This window comes from Mizuhopecten yessoensis, unplaced genomic scaffold (genome assembly GCF_002113885.1).
Source record: "Mizuhopecten yessoensis strain PY_sf001 unplaced genomic scaffold, ASM211388v2 scaffold8123, whole genome shotgun sequence".
NCBI classification, from domain to species: Eukaryota; Metazoa; Mollusca; class Bivalvia; order Pectinida; family Pectinidae; genus Mizuhopecten; species Mizuhopecten yessoensis.
The window spans coordinates 607,771-631,514 of NW_018407390.1; the positions used below are offsets into that span (position 1 = coordinate 607,771).

Here is a 23,744-nt window from a genome sequence, read left to right on the forward strand (position 1 = left end):
GGGGAATGTACCATGAGAGAAGGGGAATGTACCATGAGAGAAGGGGAATGTACCATGAGAGAAGGGGAATGTACCATGAGAGAAGGGGAATGTACCGTGATAGAAGGGGAATGTACCATGATAGAAGGGGAATGTACCATGATAGAAGTGGAATGTACCATGATAGAAGTGGAATGTACCGTAATAGAAGTGGAATGTACCATGATAGAAGGGGAATGTACCGTGATAGAAGGAAAATGTACCATGATAGAAGGGGAATGCAATACAACTATATAAGGGGAATACAATACAACGATAGTAGAGGGAAATAATGATAGTAGGGGAACATCATGATAGCAGGAAAATATAATGATAATAGGAGAATACAACTATAGAAGGGGAACATAATGCTAGTAGAGGAACATAATGATAGTAGGAGAATACAACTATAAAAGGGGAACATAATGATAGTAGGGGAACATAATGATAGTAGAGGAACATAATGATAGTGGAGGAAACATAATGATAGTAGGAGAATACAACTATAGAAGAGGAACATTATGCTAGAAGGGGAACATAATGATAGTAGGGGAAACATTATGATAGTAGGAGAATACAACTATAGAAGGGGAACATAATGATAGTAGGGGAACATAATGATAGTAGAGGAACATAAAGATAGTAGAGGAATACAACGATAGTAGGGGAACATAATGATAGTAGGAGAATATAACTATAGAAGGGAAACATAATGCCAGTAGGGGAACATAATGATATTAGAGGAATACATACAACGATAGTAGGGGAACATAATCATAGTAGAGAAACATAAAGATAGTAGAGGAATACAACGATAGTAGGGGAACATAATGATAGTAGAGGAATACAACGACAGTAGAAGAGTACAACGATAGTAGAGGAATACAACGATAGAAGGGGAACATAATGATAGTAGGAGAATATAACTATAGAAGGGAAACATAATGCTTGTAGGGGAACATAATGATAGTAGAGTAACATGACGATAGTAGAGGAATACAACGATAGTAGGGGAACATAATGATAGTAGGAGAATACAACTATAGAAGGGGAAAATAACGATAGTAGGGGAACATAATGATAGTAGAGAAACATAACGATAGTAGAGGAACATAATGATAGAAGGGGAACATAATGATAGTAGGAGAATACAACTATAGAAGGGGAACATAATGCTAGTAGGGGAACATAATGATAGTAGGAGAATACAACTATAGAAGGGAAACATAATGCTAGTAGGGGAACATAATGATAGTAGAAGAACATAACGATAGTAGAGGAATACAACGATAGTAGGGGAACATAATGATAGTAGAGGAATACAACGATAGTAGGGGAATACAACGATAGTAGAGGAATACAACGATAGTAGAGGAGTACAACGATAGTAGGGGAACATAATGATAGTAGAGGAATACAACGATAGTAGAGGAATACAACGATAGTAGGGGAATACAACGATAGTAGGGGAACATAATGATAGTAGGAGAATACAACTATAGAAGAGGAACATTATGCTAGAAGGGGAACATAATGATAGTTGAGAAACATAATGATAGAAGGGGAACATAAAGATAGTAGGGGAACATAATGATAGTAGGAGAATACAACTATAGAAGGGGAACATAATGATAGTAGGAGAATACAACTATAGAAGAGGAACATTATGCTAGAAGGGGAACATAATGATAGTAGGGGAACATAATGATAGAAGGGGAACATAATGATAGTAGGGGAACATAATGATAGTAGGAGAATACAACTATAGAAGGGGAACATAATGCTAGTAGGGGAACATAATGATAGGAGGAGAATACAACTATAGAAGGGAAACATAATGCTAGTAGGGGAACATAATGATAGTAGAAGAACATAACGATAGTAGAGGAATACAACGATAGTAGGTGAACATAATGATAGTAGAGGAATACAACGATAGTAGGGGAACATAATAATAGTAGAGGAACATAATGATAGTAGAGGAATACAACGATAGTAGAGGAACATAATGATAGTAGGAGAATATAACTATAGAAGGGAAACATAATGCTAGTAGGGGAACAAAATAATAGTAGAGGAACATAATGATAGTAGAGGAACATAATGATAGTAGAGGAACATAATGATAGAAGGGGAATACAACGATAGTAGGGGAATAAAACGATAGAAGAGGAACATACAATGATAGCAGAAGAACAAACAGCGATAGAAAGGAATACATAAAAGTAATAGGGGAACATACAACGATACAAAGGTACTAGCGAAAAAAATACATCTTAATAGTGGAGAACATACAACAATGAAAGATGGTAGATGGTGTTGTATGTTCTAAAAGCATTTGATTGAAGAAGATTTTATTATATATTCATTGTCAGTATATTTTTCATAGCTGCAGAGATAGTGAAACAGTTATCGATGAAGATTCACGAATATTTGTCATCATTTTATTCTGGTAGCCAATCGCCCATCAGCAAACTTTATTCACACATGTCCTAGAAATGTGCTCAATATCCTGCTATTTGCATATTGACACTGTTATTTTTTTGTTTTTAAACAAATCCAATAATGATCGAGTTGGAAGAATAAATGTGGTTGTAGTTTTCCACAATAAACAGTGTAATGCTAACATGATATTAATGTTTTAAAAAGAAGGCAATTTCCATATACGTAGTGATAATTTTACATGAATATGTATTTTTATGTTGTATAGAATGCTGAGGTTTATATAAATTAAAAAAAAATAAAACCCATGAAAAATTAACTGTTCAAGCAATAACGATTTTTAAGTGATATATAGTTTCGTTTTCAGCGAGGTGTTATCTAAATTTCCTGTATCAACGTGAATGTAGTAATTAATAACATTGTGGAGACAATATCCGGACAACAAAATAGAACGCGGAAGTTCTGTACGTTATTAAAACGACACTTGTCCTTATAAGGAAATTAAGCTATTCGAACAACGATAACTTATACTATTGGTGTAAGGGAGGAAAATAATTGTAATAATTGATCAATAATGCGTAACGCTTGGTCCGCTAATTCAAAAATTATTTCAGCGTCATTTATTTGTTAGTAGAATGTACCCATTTTTCATAATTCCAGTACAAAGATTGTCTGTAATATATTTTCAAATAAATCTGTCGAAAATAATTCAAATATTCGTTTTATACTATCAGCTTTATTTTACAATAATGTTACATCTTCAGGGTGAATTGTTCAGTTATTCCTATACGTGGATCTGATCTGTACTATTCATAAAATATCAATATTTTACTGGTGAATTATAAAGTTTTACAGTGACAATTAAATTGATATTTTGGTCAACTGTGACGTCACAATAACCATTTTTTCTTGTGATGACGTTGAAATACAGCATTCAATATCTGAACACGGAAGCCCTTGTCTTTATAAAAACGTAAAAATCAGATTTTGTTTTGTCCCTTATGAATAGCAGTTTGTTTTCCCCTTGGGGATTGAATATGTTTTACTCCTGCAAATCATAACAATATTCACCTCTCTTTCTAATTGTAACTGTTATCAGGAAACAAAGAATCTCCACTACGTGTCTTCATTCACATGTAGGCCTTCAACAGTACAGCCAGTCCTTTTCAGTTCATGGAATGAAGGTAAATGTTTCGATAGATACATTCAAATGACGAGAACCGTGTTTGTAAAATAAAAGGGTACCATATCACTTATGTAGCTTCCAGTTATTGGTTAGGGAGATACAATCCAAATCAATGACTTCTGTTATAGAACACTGATATCGCTCATTCGTGATTAATTGTTAAAAGTCTGTAAGACTTATTGAGTGTGAATTGATTGTACGGTGTATTGTACGACATGGGGGATATTGTTAATTCTACATAAACTGACGTATTAATACCGACAATGGTGAGTGAGCCACACACATGGTGTGTGTTCTGTTGGCGATATTAACCTTACTCCGTTTGTAATTCGCATTTATACATATATCAACTGAGTAACCTATCTACTATAACTAGTCTGGAGGTCGATGTTACTCAGATTTGTGACACAGATTTGTATGATAAATCGATTTGATTTAATAAATACTTCTCGACTAGATTTTAAAGAAAAACATATTCCATCGAAATGCTTAAATTTTAATATGTTAAAAAAAGCAATAGGAAATATTTACATATCCATAGGTTCATTCGAGGAACGGTATGAAATTCAATAATACGAGTGTTACTTTACACTTTTAATACATTCCAAACAAGTGTTACATACGACCTTATAGAATGTGTAGACTTAATATCTTCCCCAAATATTTTAGCTGAGGAAACTTGCTAACTTATTATTCAATTCAAATGAACAGTTAGACATCATCAATGTAACTTTAAATGTATACTCAGCATTAAATTAATGTTATTGTTAATAATGTTGATTTAACACTGGTAAAAATCCATTGTTTCTACTTAAATGTACTAGCCTGTACCACACAGCTGTTTCTGCCTTCTAGGGCTTATCGGTAATGCTATGGACCAAAAAGATGGCAATCCAAATTGGTCTATAAAATGTAGCAGAATTGTTACGTAATGAGGAATAAATATATTCTGTCGTCTAACCTAGAGCTCACACGAGATTTCGTATTGGTTGATGATATAACATACCACGCCACTTGTTAATCCTTATCAGTATCTCCTTATCAGAATCAAGGTCAAGAGTCCACATCGATACCTCAACACAATCTCTTTGTGGCCCTGTACACGGTAAACGGTGAGCTTTTCATGTGTTCATATAACAACTCGTGTTAGATTCATGTCTTTTTATTGGTCTTAGTTTAAACTTTGTTTTATTTACATAACATATGTAATACATAATACAAATATGATTAAACATAAATGATTTGGAGACAGAAACAAGTATTAATACACTCATATAAATCTGTTACCTTTCATCGTAACCAATATTATCAACTATAGCTTAGGGATAGTGACGTGAATACATCACAGGGAAGTTAGACGAGAGTTGGGGAAATGCAGTGTAAAATATGGTACATGTACAAAATACGTGCAAATCAGTACATTGTGATCAAGAAAAGTCCTTCTGTTGCATCATCGTTAATACACTTTATGATTGATTCCCAGACTTTTTCAAGAATGGTATATAAACAAGTTGGTCTTAAATGTACTGCAAGATAAAATTATCAAGACAAAATTGATTGTTCACCTGTGGCGTTTATCATCGTCATATACCTCTATGGAAGTATCTTACCATATGGCATTTCATCAATATCTACAAATATTTTTTTTTGGTAAGGGGTGTAAACTAGTTTCTGACATTGTTTTCTAATAATAAAAAGGCTTGACTGTATGACATATAATCGTATAAACAGGCTTGACTGCATGAAATATAATCGTATAAACAGGCTAGACTGTATGACATATAATCGTATAAACAGGCTTGACTGTATGACATATAATCGTATAAAAAGGCTTGACTGTATGACATATAATAGTGTAAGCAGGCTTGACTGTGTGACATATAATTGTATAAAAAGGCTTGACTGTATGACATATAATCGTATAAACAGGCTAGACTGTATGACATATAATCGTATAGACAGGCTTGACTGTATGACATATACTCGTATAGACAGGCTTGACTTTATGACAGATAATCGTATAAAAAGGCTTGACTGTATGACATATAATCGCATGAAAAAGCTTGACTGTATGCTATATCATCGTATAAAAAGGCTTGACTGTATGACATATAATCGTATAAACAGGCTTGACTTTATGACATATAATCGTATAAAAAGGCTTGACTGTACGACATATAATCGCATGAAAAAGGTTGACTGTATGACATATAATCGTATAAACAGGCTAGACTGTATGACATATGATCGTATAAACAAGCTTGACTGTATGACATATAATCGTATAAAAAAGCTTGACTGTATGACATATAATCGTATAAAAAAAGCTTGACTGTATGACATATAATCGTATAAACAGGCTAGACTGTATAACATATAATCGTATAAACAGGGTAGATTGTACGACATATAATCGTATAGACCTGCTTGACTGTTTGACATATCATCAGATAAAAAGGCTTGACTGTATGACATATAATCGTATAAACAGGCTAGATTGTATGACATATAATAGTAAAGGAGGCTAGACTGTTTGACATATAATCGTATAAACAGGCTAGATTGTATGACATATAATCGTATAAACAGGCTAGACTGTATGACATATAATCGTATAAAAAAGCTTGACTGTATGACATATAATCGTATAAAAAAAGCTTGACTGTTTGACATATAATCGTATGAAAAAGCTTGACTGTATGACATATAATCGTATAAACAGGCTAGACTGTATGACATATAATAGTAAAGGAGGCTAGACTGTTTGACATATAATCGTATAAACAGGCTAGACTGTATGACATATAATCGTATAAACAGGCTAGACTGTATAACATATAATCGTATAAACATGGTAGATTGTACGACATATTATCGTATAGACCTGCTTGACTGTTTGACATATCATCGTATAAAAAGGCTTGACTGTATGACATATAATCGTATAAACAGGCTAGACTGTATGACATATAATCGTATAAACAGGCTAGACTGTATGACATATAATCGTATAAACAGGCTAGACTGTATGACATATAATCGTATAAAAAAGCTTGACTGTATGACATATAATCGTATAAAAAAGCTTGACTGTATGACATATAATCGTATGAAAAAGCTTGACTGTTTGACATATAATCGTATAAACAGGCTAGACTGTATGACATATAATAGTAAAGGAGGCTAGACTGTATGACATATAATCGTATAAACAGGCTAGACTGTATGACATATCATCGTATAAAAAGGCTTGACTGTATTACATTTTATCGTATAAAAGGACTTGACTGTATGACATATAATCGTATAAAAGGCTTGACTGTATGACATATACTCATATAATAAGGCTTGACTGTTTGACATATAATCGTATAAAAAGACTCGACTGTATGACATATAATCGTACAATAGGCTTGACTGTATGACATATAATCGTATTTAATCATTTGAAGGTTGAAATGGCACACACATCTCAAATTGTCGTGTTGGTGTGTCTGTTTGGTGTGACTTTGGCAAACTACTATCTCAAACCACTGTCCTACACCAAACTTCCGGCCACACACACGACTAGCGAAACCTTCAAACTATTTGGAGGGACTGCCGAGGAGGGGGCATATGACCCAATAAAGAAAATGTTGTACGTTGTGGGTAAGTATAGTTCGAATAGCATATTCAGTAACGAGTCTGACATGTTCTTAATGTTATAATCAAATGGTATGTTGGAGGATTCTTGAGATTCCGAACATTAGATCTATTATGTGAAGAGATTTCCACCTGTATATATCCATGTAATGCAAAAAAGGAAACAATTGTGCACTCTAAACATTTCGACATTTCTATTGTCAGTACTTGTTTAAATCTACAAATATAACGTTCATTTTGTCGCCTGTATTGTAATATGTTCATATGGAACCACAAACATGTTGTTCTTGATATGTATTGATATCTACATTTGTCTTTATTCATGTCTAGCGGTCAAACTCATGAAAGGATGTCCTTCTTAGAGAATCGGCTTGTGGTCTAAAACAATCATGATATGTGAAATAAATTCAGATCGCCACAATCATAATGATCATGTTAACTTCTCGTTTTTGATAACGTCTACTTTTTTGCAGTCAGTTCCAAGTTGAACTTTTGATGAATACTGACAAATGAATTAATCTATTTAAAGGAGAAACATCAAGATTACTGCACATCCTCGACGTATCCGACCCTGTCAATCCCGTCCGGGTTTTAACGCACCAGTTTAGTACAGCAGAAGGCAGGCCGCGCGACATTGCTCTATGCGGCGATGAGATCGCTGTCGCACTCACTTCCGGTATCAGAGACGTATACGAGGGTCACGTGTATTTTTTTAAAACGTTCTCCAAAGGTGACACCGCCCTACAGCCCGACGGAAGTCGTCTCCCAGGTAAAATAAGTAAAGAATATCCGTCTTACCGCCCGACGGAAGTCGTCTCCCAGGTAAAACAAGTAAAAAATATCCGTCTTACAGCCCGACGGATGTCGTCTCCCAGGTAAAATTAGTAAAACATATCCGTCTCTGTTATTACAATGTTCACACAATACATTCACTATGTGAAATGCATTTTCTAAGTGACGCGTGTTTCTGTTCAGTATATTATTAGTGTATTTAAATTATACATACCGTTAATTATAATAGGTATATCTATATTTGTAACGTTCGATATTGTTGTTGAATATGAAAAGCACACCTGGCAGGATAAATATCGAGACAATCCCTTTCAATTTCCTTGAAGATTGCTGGAACAAGAGTGGTACGTAGCACAACATTTAGTCTAAATATAATTTGAATTATCCGACATATTTAATAGGATACATACAATTCGAGAGGAATTCTAAATGCATGACAAACATATGTTAAGTGCACCCTAGCTACATCTTGGTATATGAACTATGTTTCAATTTACTGTGATACCGACATCGTTTTACATGAGTATACATTGCTTGAAGACAATTGCAAAACTAATTGATGCAAAATGATAAATTGATCTCAACAATCATTATGAATCGGAACATTTAACCTTACAATTAAAAATATAACTCCCTTATGACGATGTCGTGAAGAAGATGAACAAGTCATTTGAGATATTCAAAATCCCTTTTGGAAATATAATTATATAGAAATTCAGCATGCGAATAGTGATATAATACCATGATGTCCCAACAGTACCGCCAGCAAACGCCACGAAAGTGTTACGCAATCGCTATGTAAGAGCTACGCCAATGCTACAATGACTACTTCATTCGAAAAGTATATGGAGACATTCCTATTTACACATTTCCATTAATACCCGAATGAGTTTGAATTTATTATCACATCCTAATCTAGTGTTAGAGAGAAAAAGCCTTCATGTGAAACAGTCTTGTCTCGTTAATATGGTCCTGAGTCAAATTCTAAAGCACTGTTTAATTTATTTCTTACAAAAATACGCAAAAATGACTACCTGAAATTTGTCAAAGGCAATGGTGTTCCATAAATTATGTTCAGTTCGATGACCTCTGCTATTTTGAACTTTTATAGATTATTTATCCTTTTCTGTTATACAAATACTGGGATACAGGCTGATGATTCCAGTCGTTATACTGATAGCAAATGTATGAAACGTGCATCAGAAATATTTAGAAAATGTATGAATTTAAATGGTGAATTAAAACAAATGCTTGTAAGTGTTCAACATACAAAATGTATGGTTGTTTCATCAAAACAATTGCTGTTTACATTTAATGTTCAAATTATCATTTAGCTGGATAATACAGAAGTAATACAGTGGGGAAAAATCTTTTAGATGTGTATCAAGTTGATATCTGATCTTGGAAAAGCCATAAAGGGAAAATACTGTCCGAAATGGGACAATAGTAAGGGTTTAAAAGTGTATTTGGTTTAAACTTTGTTTTATTCAAATTTTGTTTGACAATACATTGAAGTACATGTTTTATAGAACAGAAAAGGCAACAAAAACAAGTGTCGTGACACTTATGTAAAAATTTTACCTGCTTAATAATCCACTTTTCAACACTAGCTTCACTAATGAAGTAATATGTACAATAGAATAATTACGGGAATAGGGGAGGGGGTAGTGGATTGGTATGCATTGGAAACCCGGAATGAATAACATATCAATATACATATGATCATCAGATGGAAATATCATATTGCTCTATTGCAATGAGTATGTGGAACACGATTCTGTAAAATAAAACTATGCAATAGTAGATGAAAATTTCAGCAATGCTGTAAATGGACACTCGATAAAGGTTAAAATGTATATACAAGTTACATAGAATAAATCACCAATAAATCAACTATTGACAAAATAAGTATGTCACAAAGCACCGCCATGATTATTGAAAACGTTGCAATTCACATACTAGCCATCACACTTATCAAATATGTCCATAAAACACTTTGCCGCCTCGTCCCTGGCATGTCCTGCTCTTTCAAGGTAACACATCAATTTATCAAACTATCATAATCATGGCCAGTTGGTGACATAATATGGTATAAAGAAATGCAATGGGAAAATCACTGATAAGCATATAAATCCAAATACATTTTAAAACATAGTAGTAAAACGAATGCAACACAACATACATATATATATATATGTCAAAATGAAATTGTTAAAAGACTATTCGTTTATTGGAAATATTTTATCTTATCTAACGTATGGAACACAAAAAGTCTCTTTTTCTGGAATTTTGTCAGAAGCAAAGAAAATTACCCATGGTGTACCACAAGGCTCAATTTTAGGTCCATTATTATTTTTAACTTTTATAAATGACTTATCTTTTTACAAGTACAGAAATGTATGCTGATGATTCTAGCTTTCATTATGCCAGCAAAAATCTTGAAAGTATACAAAATGCTCTGCAGTCAAATTTAGAACATGTGAATGAATGGTGCTGTGAAAATAAAATGATTGTAAATATCCAAAAAAATTTTTTATGGTTGTTACATCAAAACAAAAACTGTCTAGAACTGATGTACAACTTAATCTTAAGCTTGGTGACACTGAAGTAGAACAAGTGAACAGTGAAAAACTGTTAGGGGTGTATCTCGACGATAGTCTATTTTGGAAAAATCACATTGAAAAAACTGAGGAAAATCAGACAACCTGTTCAGGGTAGGATAACATTTTACAATTCCTGTGTGTTTATCTACTGCTGCAATGTATGGGCAGGTTGCTGATGGATAAATTGTATAAAGCACAAAAACAGGCAGCACGTATCATACTTGATGTACCATATGATACACCTTCTGATAACACATTTTCTGTTCTGATGGCTGCCTATTGAAAAATATTTTACATTTCAGAAAGTACTGTTGTTTTATAAATGTATGCATGGTATGGTGCCAAGTTATTTGTGTGAAAATATCACACCTGTGAGTGATGCGCACAGAAGAGTCACCAGATTTTCCAATACAAACAATGTTGTTGTTCCTAAACACAGGACTACGTTTTCATTCAAAACAATTTCCGGTGCACAAGAATGGAACAATCTTCCAAATTATTTAAAAGAAATTACTAATTTTAATTCTTTTAGAAAACAACTTATCAAGAACTTCTGGAATTCTTAATTCATTCTTTTAAAAGAAACCCATTGACTTTTAATGTATGCTTTATTAGCGTATATCCTGTTTTTTTTTTTTTTTACATTTTTACTATATTAGCATATAAGTACATAAGGCATTGTGCCATTTTAATTGACGAACCGGCAAATTTGCACAATAAATTTGTGCATTCTGTCATAATTTTTAAACTTGAATTAAGCAATATTGTATCTTAGATGATAAACTTTAACCTAATTTCAACTCTTGTACATTCTGTGATATCCTTATAGCTGATACTAAACATTTAATTCTATTATGATATTTTGTTGCACTATTTATGTACTTGTGATATTTATAATTATGATGTTTTACTAACAATGAGGACCATGTGGTAGATTAGCCTTTGGCTAAACATGTCATCCTCGTTAAATATAGTTTATTGTTAGTTTAGTTTTGAGTATATAATTTTGAACGGCTAGAAAAATTGTAGTGTTTTCTTGATGGGTTAGAGAGTCATCATGGTGATGGTGGTGAAAAGTGTATTTGCCATTATCTGTTAATACAGGGAGGGATTGAGCTTTACAACTCATATGCGTTTCCTTATTTTATAAACTCATGGACTTTAAGGCTGAATACTTTTGCAAATTTGATGGAAATCGTTTAAAGCTTAAAAACAGACAGTACGTGTCACACTCGATTTCCCATGTGTTACACCTTCTTGTCTTTTGTTTTCTAATTTAAAATTGCTATTGGGTAAGAATTTTGCTTAAATTCAAGAAAAAGAAACTATGAGTGTTTCAAATTGCATTTATGGTATGTCACCAAATTACATATGTGGTAGTGGTACACTTGGAGCACAAAAGAGCTATTAGATATTCCATTGCAAACACTCTTATTACACATATTAATTCTTGTCATTGTATATTAATTTACCATTACTATGTTTTAATTATTATGGTGACCAAGGAATTAAATTAGTTTTACACAAGAGTAATGTTTATATTTATATTTGAAATTGTATATTTACTAACCATTAAAAATTATACTATTAATGAGGACGATGGTTGTGGATTAGCATTTGGCTAATCATGTATTACCCTCATTAAATTATTTATATTTTTATTATTGCTGATAACTTTTTGACAGGTATCTATGTAACTTTTTTGAGCGAAGAAAAGTAGAAAGTATTTACTTGCATACTAGACCGAGATTTCCGCATTTCCGGCGGTGCTGGAAATTTTATCTGACCCACGGGTCTAGATCGCTTACACGCACAGACTGGCGGAAGAATAATAGTGACGTTTCTGGGTCATGCTATTGTTCGTGACGTCATTTTATGACGTTTTGGGGTCAGTCAGGGTTATCGACGTCACTAACAATTGACATCCGGGCTTCATATGCAAATGAGAAATGTGCAGACATTTTACAACTTTACTAGAAGAGCAGCTGTTTTTACGAGTTTTAGGTAATAAGCAAGAAATAAAATCCATCCTTGATGTGAAGTAAGGATTAATAGAATCTATCGCTACTGGTTGTGTAAGATAGAGAAATCTCAACCCGAGGACTAAGATTTTTTGTCCAGAACGAGGCTTGCCGTCTATCTTACACAACCAGTAGCGATTGATTATTTTTCTCCCATATCTAACAGTATTTTAATTTGAAATAAAGGTAAACCTGGACCCAAAACACATACAGGCAATTTGTTGATGGATTGTTGACGTGACGTCATTGTATTGTTAAAGTGACGTCATGCCATTGTTATGAATAGGGAAATCCCCCCGTCTCAACCCTAGGGCGGAGACAGATAAATCTAGCACCGGCAAAACGGGAGATAAATCTGTCAGGTGTGGGAGAAAAGGTTATTCAAACCCTCGGGATAAAAAATTGAGCAAAAATCCCTCGGCAAAGCCTCGGGTCTCCTGCTCAATATTTTATCTCTTGGGTTTGAATTACCTTATCCATGCCTTACATCAGGGATGGATTATATTAATCTTTTTGTATAAAACATATCAAGTATGAACTAAGATATTTTGTTTGGTATCATATCGTAACAATTACTGAGTATTTCAACCAAGTCTTTCTATAATAAATGTATTCTAAACATTTCTTCACACAGTGGGGTCCTACCCTGACATGCTGACGTATACCTCGGATTGTTTGGAGCTGTTGGTCGCCAATGAGGGAAAACCAGGACGAGATATCAACAATAAGTTTGTAGACCCCCCAGGTACTGTCCAAATCATCCGCAGAGAAAGGACTGGCAGTCCATCGGAGAAAATAGCAGACTTCCTACAGTTCAATAACCGGTAAAATACTACAGTACTACTCACTAGTATAAATAGTTTGCATTATATCTATAGCTTCGGCTTAAGGTAAAAATGTATAAAATGTGCATTAAATTCCAAACTACCAACAGTAAAAGTCCGACAAAGTTTGAGTTCCGAAGAAGCACGAATCTCCATCTTTCGTTCATACATTCATTTAAACCTACTTTATTAGTCCTTACAGCTTATTAAGCTTTAATTATTTCACCCTTCTTTATTAAAAATTGTACAGCGCTATTCCCCACGATTAACTGACATTATGTCTAAAACTGATGGAGACATAAATATCGGGTTGTCGATGGATATGATATTTATCTGAACTATAAATACTTGTCGCTAATGAGAAAAGTAGTAACTTAATAAATACATAAAAAGGTATAGAACTCATCCTTGAACTTAAATCCTTGGCAAGCGACTTAGCAAGCCACATCAGAGTAGGCGCCATATGTGGTGCAGAAACGATGTTGGTCCACATCTCACTTTTGCATGTAACTGGTTCACCACTACATGCTTCTTTTACGATGGGGAGGTGTTAGAAGTAAAATCGATCAACCCTGTGTGATGTAATCAAAGAAATCACAACCTTCCTATATTTTTTGAAGTTTAGTACTCATCAAAACCTTCTGCTAAAAGCTTCAAAATCAAACATTGATGTTCTGTACTACAAATGGTACCAATCCCGATGTGTCAGGTCAATTCTAAGAAAGTGTGTCAAGGTCATAGCCTAGATTAACCAGCATGCAAATATCACAGAACTTGACCTCGTCCCCTTCTTCCATATAAGGTAGTCAGTGATGAAGCAATAACTAATGCGCGCTTTGCATACAGGATGTTTCCAACTTATGAAAACCGATGGAACACTACTCAAATCAAACATCTGCATTACGTTCGAGTTTCCTACATTCTCAGAAAGAACATTAAAATTTCATATTTGACTAAGAAATGACAATCGGCATCGATGGTTATTATATATGTTTAAGTGGATGTCTATTCCCTCAGGTATGACATCCGTATTCCGGGGCGTTACATACCCGCAGGCACGTGGCCCCTTCCTGACCAAATCACAGTCGCACAAGGGCTAGAGCCCGAGTATATTGCGATCACACCTGACACCAGATACGCCTTCATCACATTACAGGTATGTTGAAATCACAATATTTATTTTTCATCATCGTACATTAAACTGTACAGTGATTTACTACTTGTTTATGCCTCTTGTCATAAAGCGGTGGGGCTTGTGTGTCCTGTCTGTGCTCGTACATCAAAAATTCCGTTTACATGAGTTGTGAGTCCAACAAACCTGTGCCACAGGTACCCCAAATGGACACCAATACAAAATAATTTATAGTAATGTATCCCAAATAGATATTATTACAAAGTAATATTCCAAAGGCAACCATGTAAATGTTAATACAAATCTCTTTACTCGAAGTATTCCAAAAAAATATGTATACCAAGCTTTATACCAAAGGTAATCTAAATAGATATTAATACCAACATATTTACCGTAGGTACTGAAATTAACAAAACATGAATTATACCAATGAATTAATGTCATATTATCGCAAGTTAAATGATCGCATTGTTATAGCATCCCGTAATACATATAGATTAGAATACATTAAAACAAATCATGGCAACTTGGTTACATATATATATATGTAACCAAGTTCATCTGACATGTTTTTGCTTACATTTTATTCAATTTGTATTCAATATCTATAAAACATATTTTAGTCTTGTATTATTTTCGTATTGTTATATCACGCTAGCCATTGTTGGTACAAACATCTGAGAATGTGTCTACTTCTTTTTGTTCAGGAGAATAATGCCATCGCTAAGTTATCCGTTGCTGATGGGGTGATAACGGATATATGGCCTTTAGCCCCGAAAGAATGGAGGGACATTGGGATAGACTCCACAGACAGAGACGGGGGTAAGTGTGTACAGCACTATCTATCTATTCCATAGGAACTGCTTCTGCATTTCTAGATAGTGTACCCGGACTACACCTCATATCACTCAATCATCTGATCATCAAGGAAAGGTTCAATCTTCACACATCATATCTACTGTTCACATATATTTCTATATATCAAATGTCACTTCTATTTCTATATATCAAATGTCACTTCTATTTCCTAGAATCCTTTGGTTGGATGATAATTATATGGAGGACTGTGATTTGTTATAATGACTTTGTGTTGTTATTTTTAGAAACAGCAGATTAACATTCTCTTTATGACGTCATGTCAATTGTAACGTCACAATGCTCTCTGCCAAATTTTCTTTGGTTTCTAAAGTCACTTAAATCTATATCACACAACCATGCAATTATGTGAGGGTGTTTTCCCTGCATAACACGGTGACATTTGATGTAATGTCGTGTACTAAAGCAGTCGTCTGACATTTTATCTTCAAATTGTTGAAGTTGGTCAGTACCATTTAGAAGTAGAAGATTTACAATGTTCAAATTCCGTGTGCTATAGTTTATCATGGCTCTCTATGTTCTGTAGGTATCCATTTGCGGCAATATCCCTGGGTAAGTCTGCAGCAGCCGGATATGGCCAAGGTTTTCACTTTAGGAAGAAAGACCTTCCTGTTTACCGCCAACGAGGGCGCCCCGACGACGTATACAAGCAGTGTACACGGTTTCAACTGGGCTGACAACGCCAGGTCGGACGCACTTGTGAGAGGTACATAAGATGCCCATATTGGTTATGCAATTTGTTGATTTAGATGCAAAGTCTAGTATTTCAATCCGGAAATACTTTAAAAAAAATTCTTATAACTTGTCTTCTGAGGGATCTGCTGCACCCTACACGTTAACAATGTCTTGCATTAGTTTACAGATGTTTAAATACTTGCGGTGAAAGACCACATAAATGAAAGACTACCTCTTGTGATCACTCACGATCTTATGATCACGTTTTTATTACAAGGAAACAGAAACTTGAGTAAAATATAGACGAGGCTACCAAAGCGTCCGATACACCAGAGCACCACTACTCATCAACACTACAGTCTCAACACGCAGCAACACATTTCACAACGTCAACCCTCAAAGACAAAATATGCATCAGCATTAAAGATGAAAGTAACGCACACACAGATGATTACAATCTGTTAATAGATACCGATTGTCAAGAATGACATCACACAACTGCCTAGTCCTTCTAGGACCTCAACGGTGTTGTCAGGCTCTTAATAAACCACATCGACAAAACATACCACATCATCACTACACAATGCTCAACGACAAATCATACCACATCATCACTACACAATGCTCAATGACAAATATACCACATCACCACTACACAATGCTCAATGACAAATATACCACATCATCACTACACAATGCTCAATGACAAATATACCACATCATCACCACACAATGCTCAACGACAAATATACCACATCATCACTACACAATGCTCAACGACAAATATACCACATCTGTAATATCCAGTCCGCTACTTTGTACCATTCCGTAATATTACCCACTTGATTGCTATTCTGTAATATGGACCAACCGGAAGTATTATTAAAACCATGCACATGGAACAAGATGGTGTTTGTTGAGTCTGAATGTTAAGCCGTAGTTAATGATGGCATTAGGCATGCCATCAACACATAAACACTACATTTTGGCGACGAGGATGGGATCAGAATGACATCCCTACCAATATTTCCTTCGTTCGATACCGAAAGCGACAAAAGTAACGCTGGCCCAAGATGGGATCGGTGGATAGGGCGTTTAGAGAATCTGCTCGTGGCCCTGGACATTACGGACGAGGATGAAAATGATAGAAAAAGAGCACTCCTGCTTCACTATGCAGGTGAACGTGTGTATGACATATATGAGGCCGAAAAAGGAGAAACCGAGCCGTCATATGGAGCCACCAAACAGGTGCTCACGACATACTTCAAACCCAAGAAAAATCAACAAATGGAATTATACACCTTCAGAAGCTATAAACAGTCAGAATCGCAAACTCTTGACGAGTATGTCACCGAATTACGACGACTAGCGAAGGATTGTGGATTTGCAGACACGAATAAGGAGATTCTGTCACAGGTCATCCAGCACTGTAAGTCCAACAGACTCCGGAGAAGGGCACTCCGCGAGCCTGACAAAGACTTAAATGGAATTCTAACACTCGGTAGAACACTAGAGTTATCCGATGTCCAAGCTACAGCAATGGAACGGGACCAAAGTGCGAGTGTTAACGCGGTTGGTCGTGCACAGTCCGAACACAAACCGTTTAAAAGAAAACAACACAGATCGTCCAACTTCAAGCGTGGTACACCCAAACAAGGTGAGTCCGATAAAAAGTGTATGAAATGTGGAGGATCATACCCTCACCATGGAGACTGTCCCGCTAAAGGCCAGACTTGTCATTCATGTGGTAAAAGTAACCACTATATGAAAATGTGTCGATCCCGTGTCAACAAGCCTACTCACAAGGGCCAGAATCGAAATGTGAAAGCTGTTCAACTGGACACTGGCCATGGTCAATCGGTTAGTTATGATGCCCGATACCAANCGTCGATCCCGTGTCAACAAGCCTACTCACAAGAGCCAGAATCGAAATGTGAAAGCTGTTCAACTGGACACTGGCCATGGTCAATCGGTTAGTTATGATGCCCGATACCAAGATGGCGAGACGGACGACGATGACCGTTACTGTTATGGAATAAAGGAGACTTTGACAAATTCCGAACAGGTGAGATTTGTAAACGAGGCTCCCAACTTCACTCTAAAAGTGAACAACAGACCACTGAGAGTATTGTTAGACAGCGGTTCCTCAGTCAATATACTTGACGAAACAGCATACGAGTGTATGGGTAGGCCGCCTATCACCCGTGCTAGTAACAGGCTGATACCGTACGGTGGTGGTAAACCGTTATCAGTCCTGGGAAAGTGTGATCTTGGTGTAGAAACGAACAAACAGTTTGACACTTTGACATTCTATGTTGTGAAGGGACATAGGTACGGATCCATCCTAGGGTATCCATCAGCCCGTAATCTGTCACTGATCCATGTTGTGAGTGAAATCGCAGAGGATGTTGATAAACAAGTGGAGACAGAGTTCCCTGGAATCTTCAAAGGTATTGGGAAATTGAGAGGGACACTGGTGAAATTACACATTGACCCCAAAATACAGCCGGTCGCTCAACGACATCGTCGTACACCATTTCATCTCCGGGACAAAGTCAAGAAGGAGATTGACAAGTTAGTTGAGGGTGACATCATAGAAAAGGTGGAGGGTACACCAACACCCTGGATTTCCCCGATAGTCACACCGCCAAAAAAGGACCCGGACGAAATTCGGCTATGTGTGGATATGCGAGAAGCTAACAAGGCTATTCAGCGTGAACGCCATGTCTTACCTACCATGGATGAGCTTATACATGATCTAAACGGCGCCACTGTATTCAGTAAGCTCGATTTACGTAGTGGGTATCACCAGCTGGAACTCGACCCAAAATCAAGGTACATAACTACTTTCAGCACACACGTCGGAATATACCAGTACAAACGTTTAAACTTCGGTATATCTTCCGCGTCTGAGGTATTCCAAGAGACTATCAGACAAGTTATACAAGGCATCGACGGTGCAAAGAACATTTCTGATGACATTTTGATATTCGGTCGATCGAGAGTGGAACACGATGCAGTTCTTAGACAGGTGCTTCAGAAAATAAGTGACTCTGGTTTGACTCTAAATGGGAGAAAGTGCGAATTCAGGAAAGACAGCATTACATTCTTCGGTGTTGTATTCAGCGGAGCTGGTATTTCACCTGACCCTAGCAAAGTAACAGCTGTGAAGGAATTCAGCCAGCCCCAGAATGCTAAAGAAGTGAGAAGTTTTCTAGGCATGACTTCCTATTCATCACGATTCATTCCGGACTATGCAACAATTTGTGAGCCAATACGTAATCTCACTCACCAAGATGTAGAGTGGAATTGGTCAAAAGATTGTGAACGTGCATTCAACACACTGAAAGATAGACTATCGAGTGAAACTGTTGTAGCCTACTACAATCCCGAAATTGAGGTAGAAGTGATGGTTGACGCTAGTCCGATCGGTTTAGGTGCGATAATGGTACAGCGACATCGAGTTGTGTCATACGCGAGTCGAGCCCTGACATCTGTAGAATCGCGATACAGCCAGACAGAACGTGAAGCGTTAGCTGTTGTCTGGGCATGCGAACACTTTGATATGTACTTGAGAGGTTTGTCACACTTCACAGTCATCACGGATCATAAACCCCTAGAACGTATATGGGAGAAAACCAAACCACTGTTGCGGATAGAACGATGGGGACTTCGGTTACAGCCGTACAAATACACGATCAAATATATGCCAGGAGACAAGAACATTGCAGACTACATGTCATCAACACATAAACACTACAACATCATCACTACACAATGCTCAACGACAAATATACCACATCATCACTACACAATGCTCAATGACAAATATACCACATCACCACTACACAATGCTCAACATCACAACACAATGCTCAATGACAAATATACGATCAACGACAAATAAACCACATCATCACTACACAATGCTCAATGACAAATATACCACATCATCACAACACAATGCTCAATGACAAATATACGACATCATCACTACACAATGATCAACGACAAATATACCACATCATCACTACACAATGCTCAACGACAAATATACCACATCACCACATAATGACACAATAGTTTACATCAGCCGCACACATTGGCAAATATATACCATAGAATCAACGCACAATATTAAAACAACGTTAACATGCAAAACAACTGAGAACAAATTAAAAACCAAAAGGAAGCGGTTAACCTCCTAGCCCCATAACAAACCAGGAGTTCAAAGGGAAAATATGAACGTTCCCTGAACCAAATGTGGCGCCGTCATAGTTCTCCTGTCAAATCAGCAAAAATGTCCTTATCGTCAGCGATGTTATGCACATGTTGTTTTCATGCCAGACACCATTACTCAACTAATGATGTTGACTATATATTCTCTTCAGTATAGAATGAAGACTTACTGGTAGGACACCCTGGCTAAGTAGCTTATTGGTTGACAGTACATCCATCGTATACATACTTGGTTCTGTAGAAAGCGTGAACTGTAACACGTAAAATTCGTAAACAGGGCGCGCTAATATGTTGCTACTGAGGATAGGAAAGTTAGTGATCATTAAATGACCATCTTCACATTTATCATAGAATTTAGAATACATTTCATATTTCATTCATTTTTTTGTTCCATAAGCAGGGAATCATCTAGTATCAATCAAAATCATTCAATTGATTTGTGTCTTGAGGACTGTGTAAGATAACATGCTGACAGAATGTTAGGGCAAGCCAACCTAACATTGATTTAAAAATGAATCTCCAACCTGCATTTCATAGAATATGAAATATCTAATATATTTTACAAGATATCCTATAAAAGTTAACCATTTAAATTTTGTTAATTACGCCATGAATAAGTGTTCAGATGCCTCAACCTAGGATGTATACTAAGATGCATTTATCCCTGCGATTACTGTAAGCTGTTGACATTTTGTTTCTTCAGCAAAGAAATTCGACGAAGGCAGGATCAACAACGCAACGTTTTATAAAGATTTGGCTTTAGAAAGCATGGCAGGTAAGTAATTGTGAAAAAGTTGAATAACCACCTCGACAATTCGTTATTTACAGTATCCTTGCTATGATCAACGTAATTAACATTACTTGTTTGATGTTGGCAGGCTACCTAACCGTCAGCAATATCGACTATTTTAACCAGTTTACCGATAAGCTGGAAAAGGTGACGCACTTCGGTGGGCGTGGCTTCTCTATCTGGGACACGACGGATATGAGCCTCGTTTGGGACAGTGGAGATGAGATTGAGAAAAATATGGAGCTGCTTATGTACAACGTATTTAACTCCGACATCGTGTCCTCGACCATCACGTATACGTCACCGGAGAATCTCCGAGACACTACGTCTGATCTCATGGTAAGCAGAAGTAACAACTAGTGGCGCATTGTTTCTGTTTTCATCATTTTTTTTCTAAAATTCCACACATAGTCTTGGGGCTCTTATTCATTATAGTCAAATAGTAATTTTGAATTACTATCATAACGTAATGCTACCGAGGAAGCCTTTCTATTACATTATCTCCGTTTTTATTATTATAGTTGTTGAACCTAAACTATTAGATACTTGGATGTCTTTGGTGCAGAAAAGATTTCAAAAGTTTTTATAGAGAAGCTTTTCGAAATGCCTCTAAACACATTCATCGTCCATGCAATATTTTTAGGTTTTGGACTTAAGCGAAATGTCCAGTTGATTTTTCAACAATTTTCAAGAGAATTTCGGTAAATATTTCAATAGGAGCATCAATTTTTTCAAATTATAATTCCAATTTGATTTGCAAAAATATCGAAAGACTCCAACTGGATTAATGTAATTTCCAGCGTGCAGCGATGTCATTAATTGGAGAAGCAATATAAGGAAAGGATCACTTTCACAAAGACAATCATTATGGGCCATCATTATTAGGACCACACATGTTTGTGAGGTCCTGGTGCGGGGTGGACAAACACAGTGCGTGTTTAGTAATAGGATTAACCTTACAGTTCAGTTAATAATTCTTAATTCAACTCCTTTATAACTCAAGATTTGAAGGCAGAAAATGACAAGTTCGTAAATTCAATAAATTATCTTTGGAGCCTCTTATATTTCATTGTATGATTGTGTTTTCATTATTCTAATATTAATATTTCCGTTATACAGCCCATATAAAACCTACCAACACAAATGTTGTTCTATACCCATAACAGCTACAACTTTAGCACACTAACATTTTCCTATTGAAAACTGTTTCGTCAAAATATTCGTCATAGTTTTATAAAAAAAAAATGGAATGTACAAGGACACGGCAACTATTGCATGGAAGTGACGAACAATGGAACAGATAAGTGACGTGAACAGTGAACAGTATTGTGACTTGTGCCGTCTGTTTCAAAAACAATCTTCACGATCACGTTATTTCATGCATGTTTCATCAATATAGATATTACAAATAAAGAAACATGTCTTCACGTTTTTTTTACGCCGTTCTCTTCATTCTGCCTCTCGTTCCTACATGCTCAAAACTCCAGCTCAATTATTAATAACAACTTGTCCATCATGTTAATGTATGCTATAATATATTGTTCGGAAAAGGCTTCATATAACTAAAAATTTGTGCTCAAATTTACTTTCTATATATATATATTTCTCAAAAAAAAAAAAAAAAATGAAAATTGTTCAAGATGTGTGTCATTTCGGCAAAACAATGCTTAATGCCAAATTAATATTTCTTTTCTATACAAGCATCGATATTTGATTTGTGTGTGTGTAAAAATCCCAAAAATAGTGTCTATGAAAAGAGTAGCATCACTTGACTTATGAAATTAAGGAGTTTACGGCTGGTATTTGACAGGGCCCAAAACTGAACGGGATGGACCTGCTGATACAAAAGAATGGTTCCGACTTCCTGTTGGTCGGGAGCGAGACCGTCGGCGCCCTCTTTCTTTACACCATCAACTCTACCAGTGGTACACCTATCCCTAGGTTCGAGAGCGCCCATCGCGCGGGCAGAACTGATTTTGTCTGGAAGGAATTGTATGACATGGACGAGGCTGGTGACGCCCATATTTCTGCAATAGGGTAAGATTGATTATAATCTTATTTTAATCCCATTCAAGATATTTCCTTTTTGATAACATGATCTTTTCTTTTTTTGGTAATATGATCTTTTCTTTTTTTGATAATTACCATAATTTGGTTAATACAGAAAGTTTAAAAAATGATTGACTGATTCAAAATCCTTGAGTTTCTGACTGTTATTTTTTTTTCCTTATTTCTAAGAAATTAATGTAATCGGGATACAACACACATCCTGCTAGTTCAAAATAATTGTGATCTTAATGTCATGACAAAATATTTAAACTTTCCTGCCATATTATCCAGATTAATTTCCGCTGCCGACAGCCCAAACAACAACGCGATGGCGTACGTAATCAGTGACGCATCGGGCAGTGTGTCGCTGTACAGCATTGAAAAACATTCCAACCCCGACTTCATCTTCGGATAGCGACCGGAAGTGCCAGAAAGTGTGGTTAATTAACAACGTT

General features: G+C 35.9%; 1 protein-coding gene across 1 annotated transcript; it reads left to right on the forward strand.

The window, feature by feature from the left end:
- The first annotated feature begins 4,682 nt into the window (after window positions 1-4,682).
- Window positions 4,683-23,724, forward strand: LOC110455021 (mesenchyme-specific cell surface glycoprotein-like). The gene is made up of 11 exons (XM_021504903.1): window positions 4,683-4,758; window positions 7,099-7,294; window positions 7,818-8,057; window positions 13,339-13,528; window positions 14,546-14,684; window positions 15,368-15,482; window positions 16,063-16,242; window positions 21,154-21,225; window positions 21,329-21,579; window positions 23,051-23,277; window positions 23,581-23,724. Exons 2-11 carry the CDS (start codon window positions 7,105-7,107, stop codon window positions 23,702-23,704), a joined length of 1,728 nt encoding a protein of 575 aa, XP_021360578.1. The 5' UTR covers window positions 4,683-4,758; window positions 7,099-7,104; the 3' UTR covers window positions 23,705-23,724.
- Window positions 23,725-23,744: the final 20 nt, after the last annotated feature.

What these genes read in the sequence shown, in the direction of transcription:
- LOC110455021 (XM_021504903.1), top strand. Translation starts at nt 7,105, where the DNA reads ATGGCACACACATCTCAAATTGTCGTGTTGGTGTGTCTGTTTGGTGTG. An exon ending in CGACGGAAGTCGTCTCCCAG is followed by an intron (nt 8,058 to 13,338) that starts GTAAAATAAGTA and finishes TTCTTCACACAG; the next exon opens with TGGGGTCCTACCCTGACATG. An exon ending in CTCCACAGACAGAGACGGGG is followed by an intron (nt 15,483 to 16,062) that starts GTAAGTGTGTAC and finishes TATGTTCTGTAG; the next exon opens with GTATCCATTTGCGGCAATAT.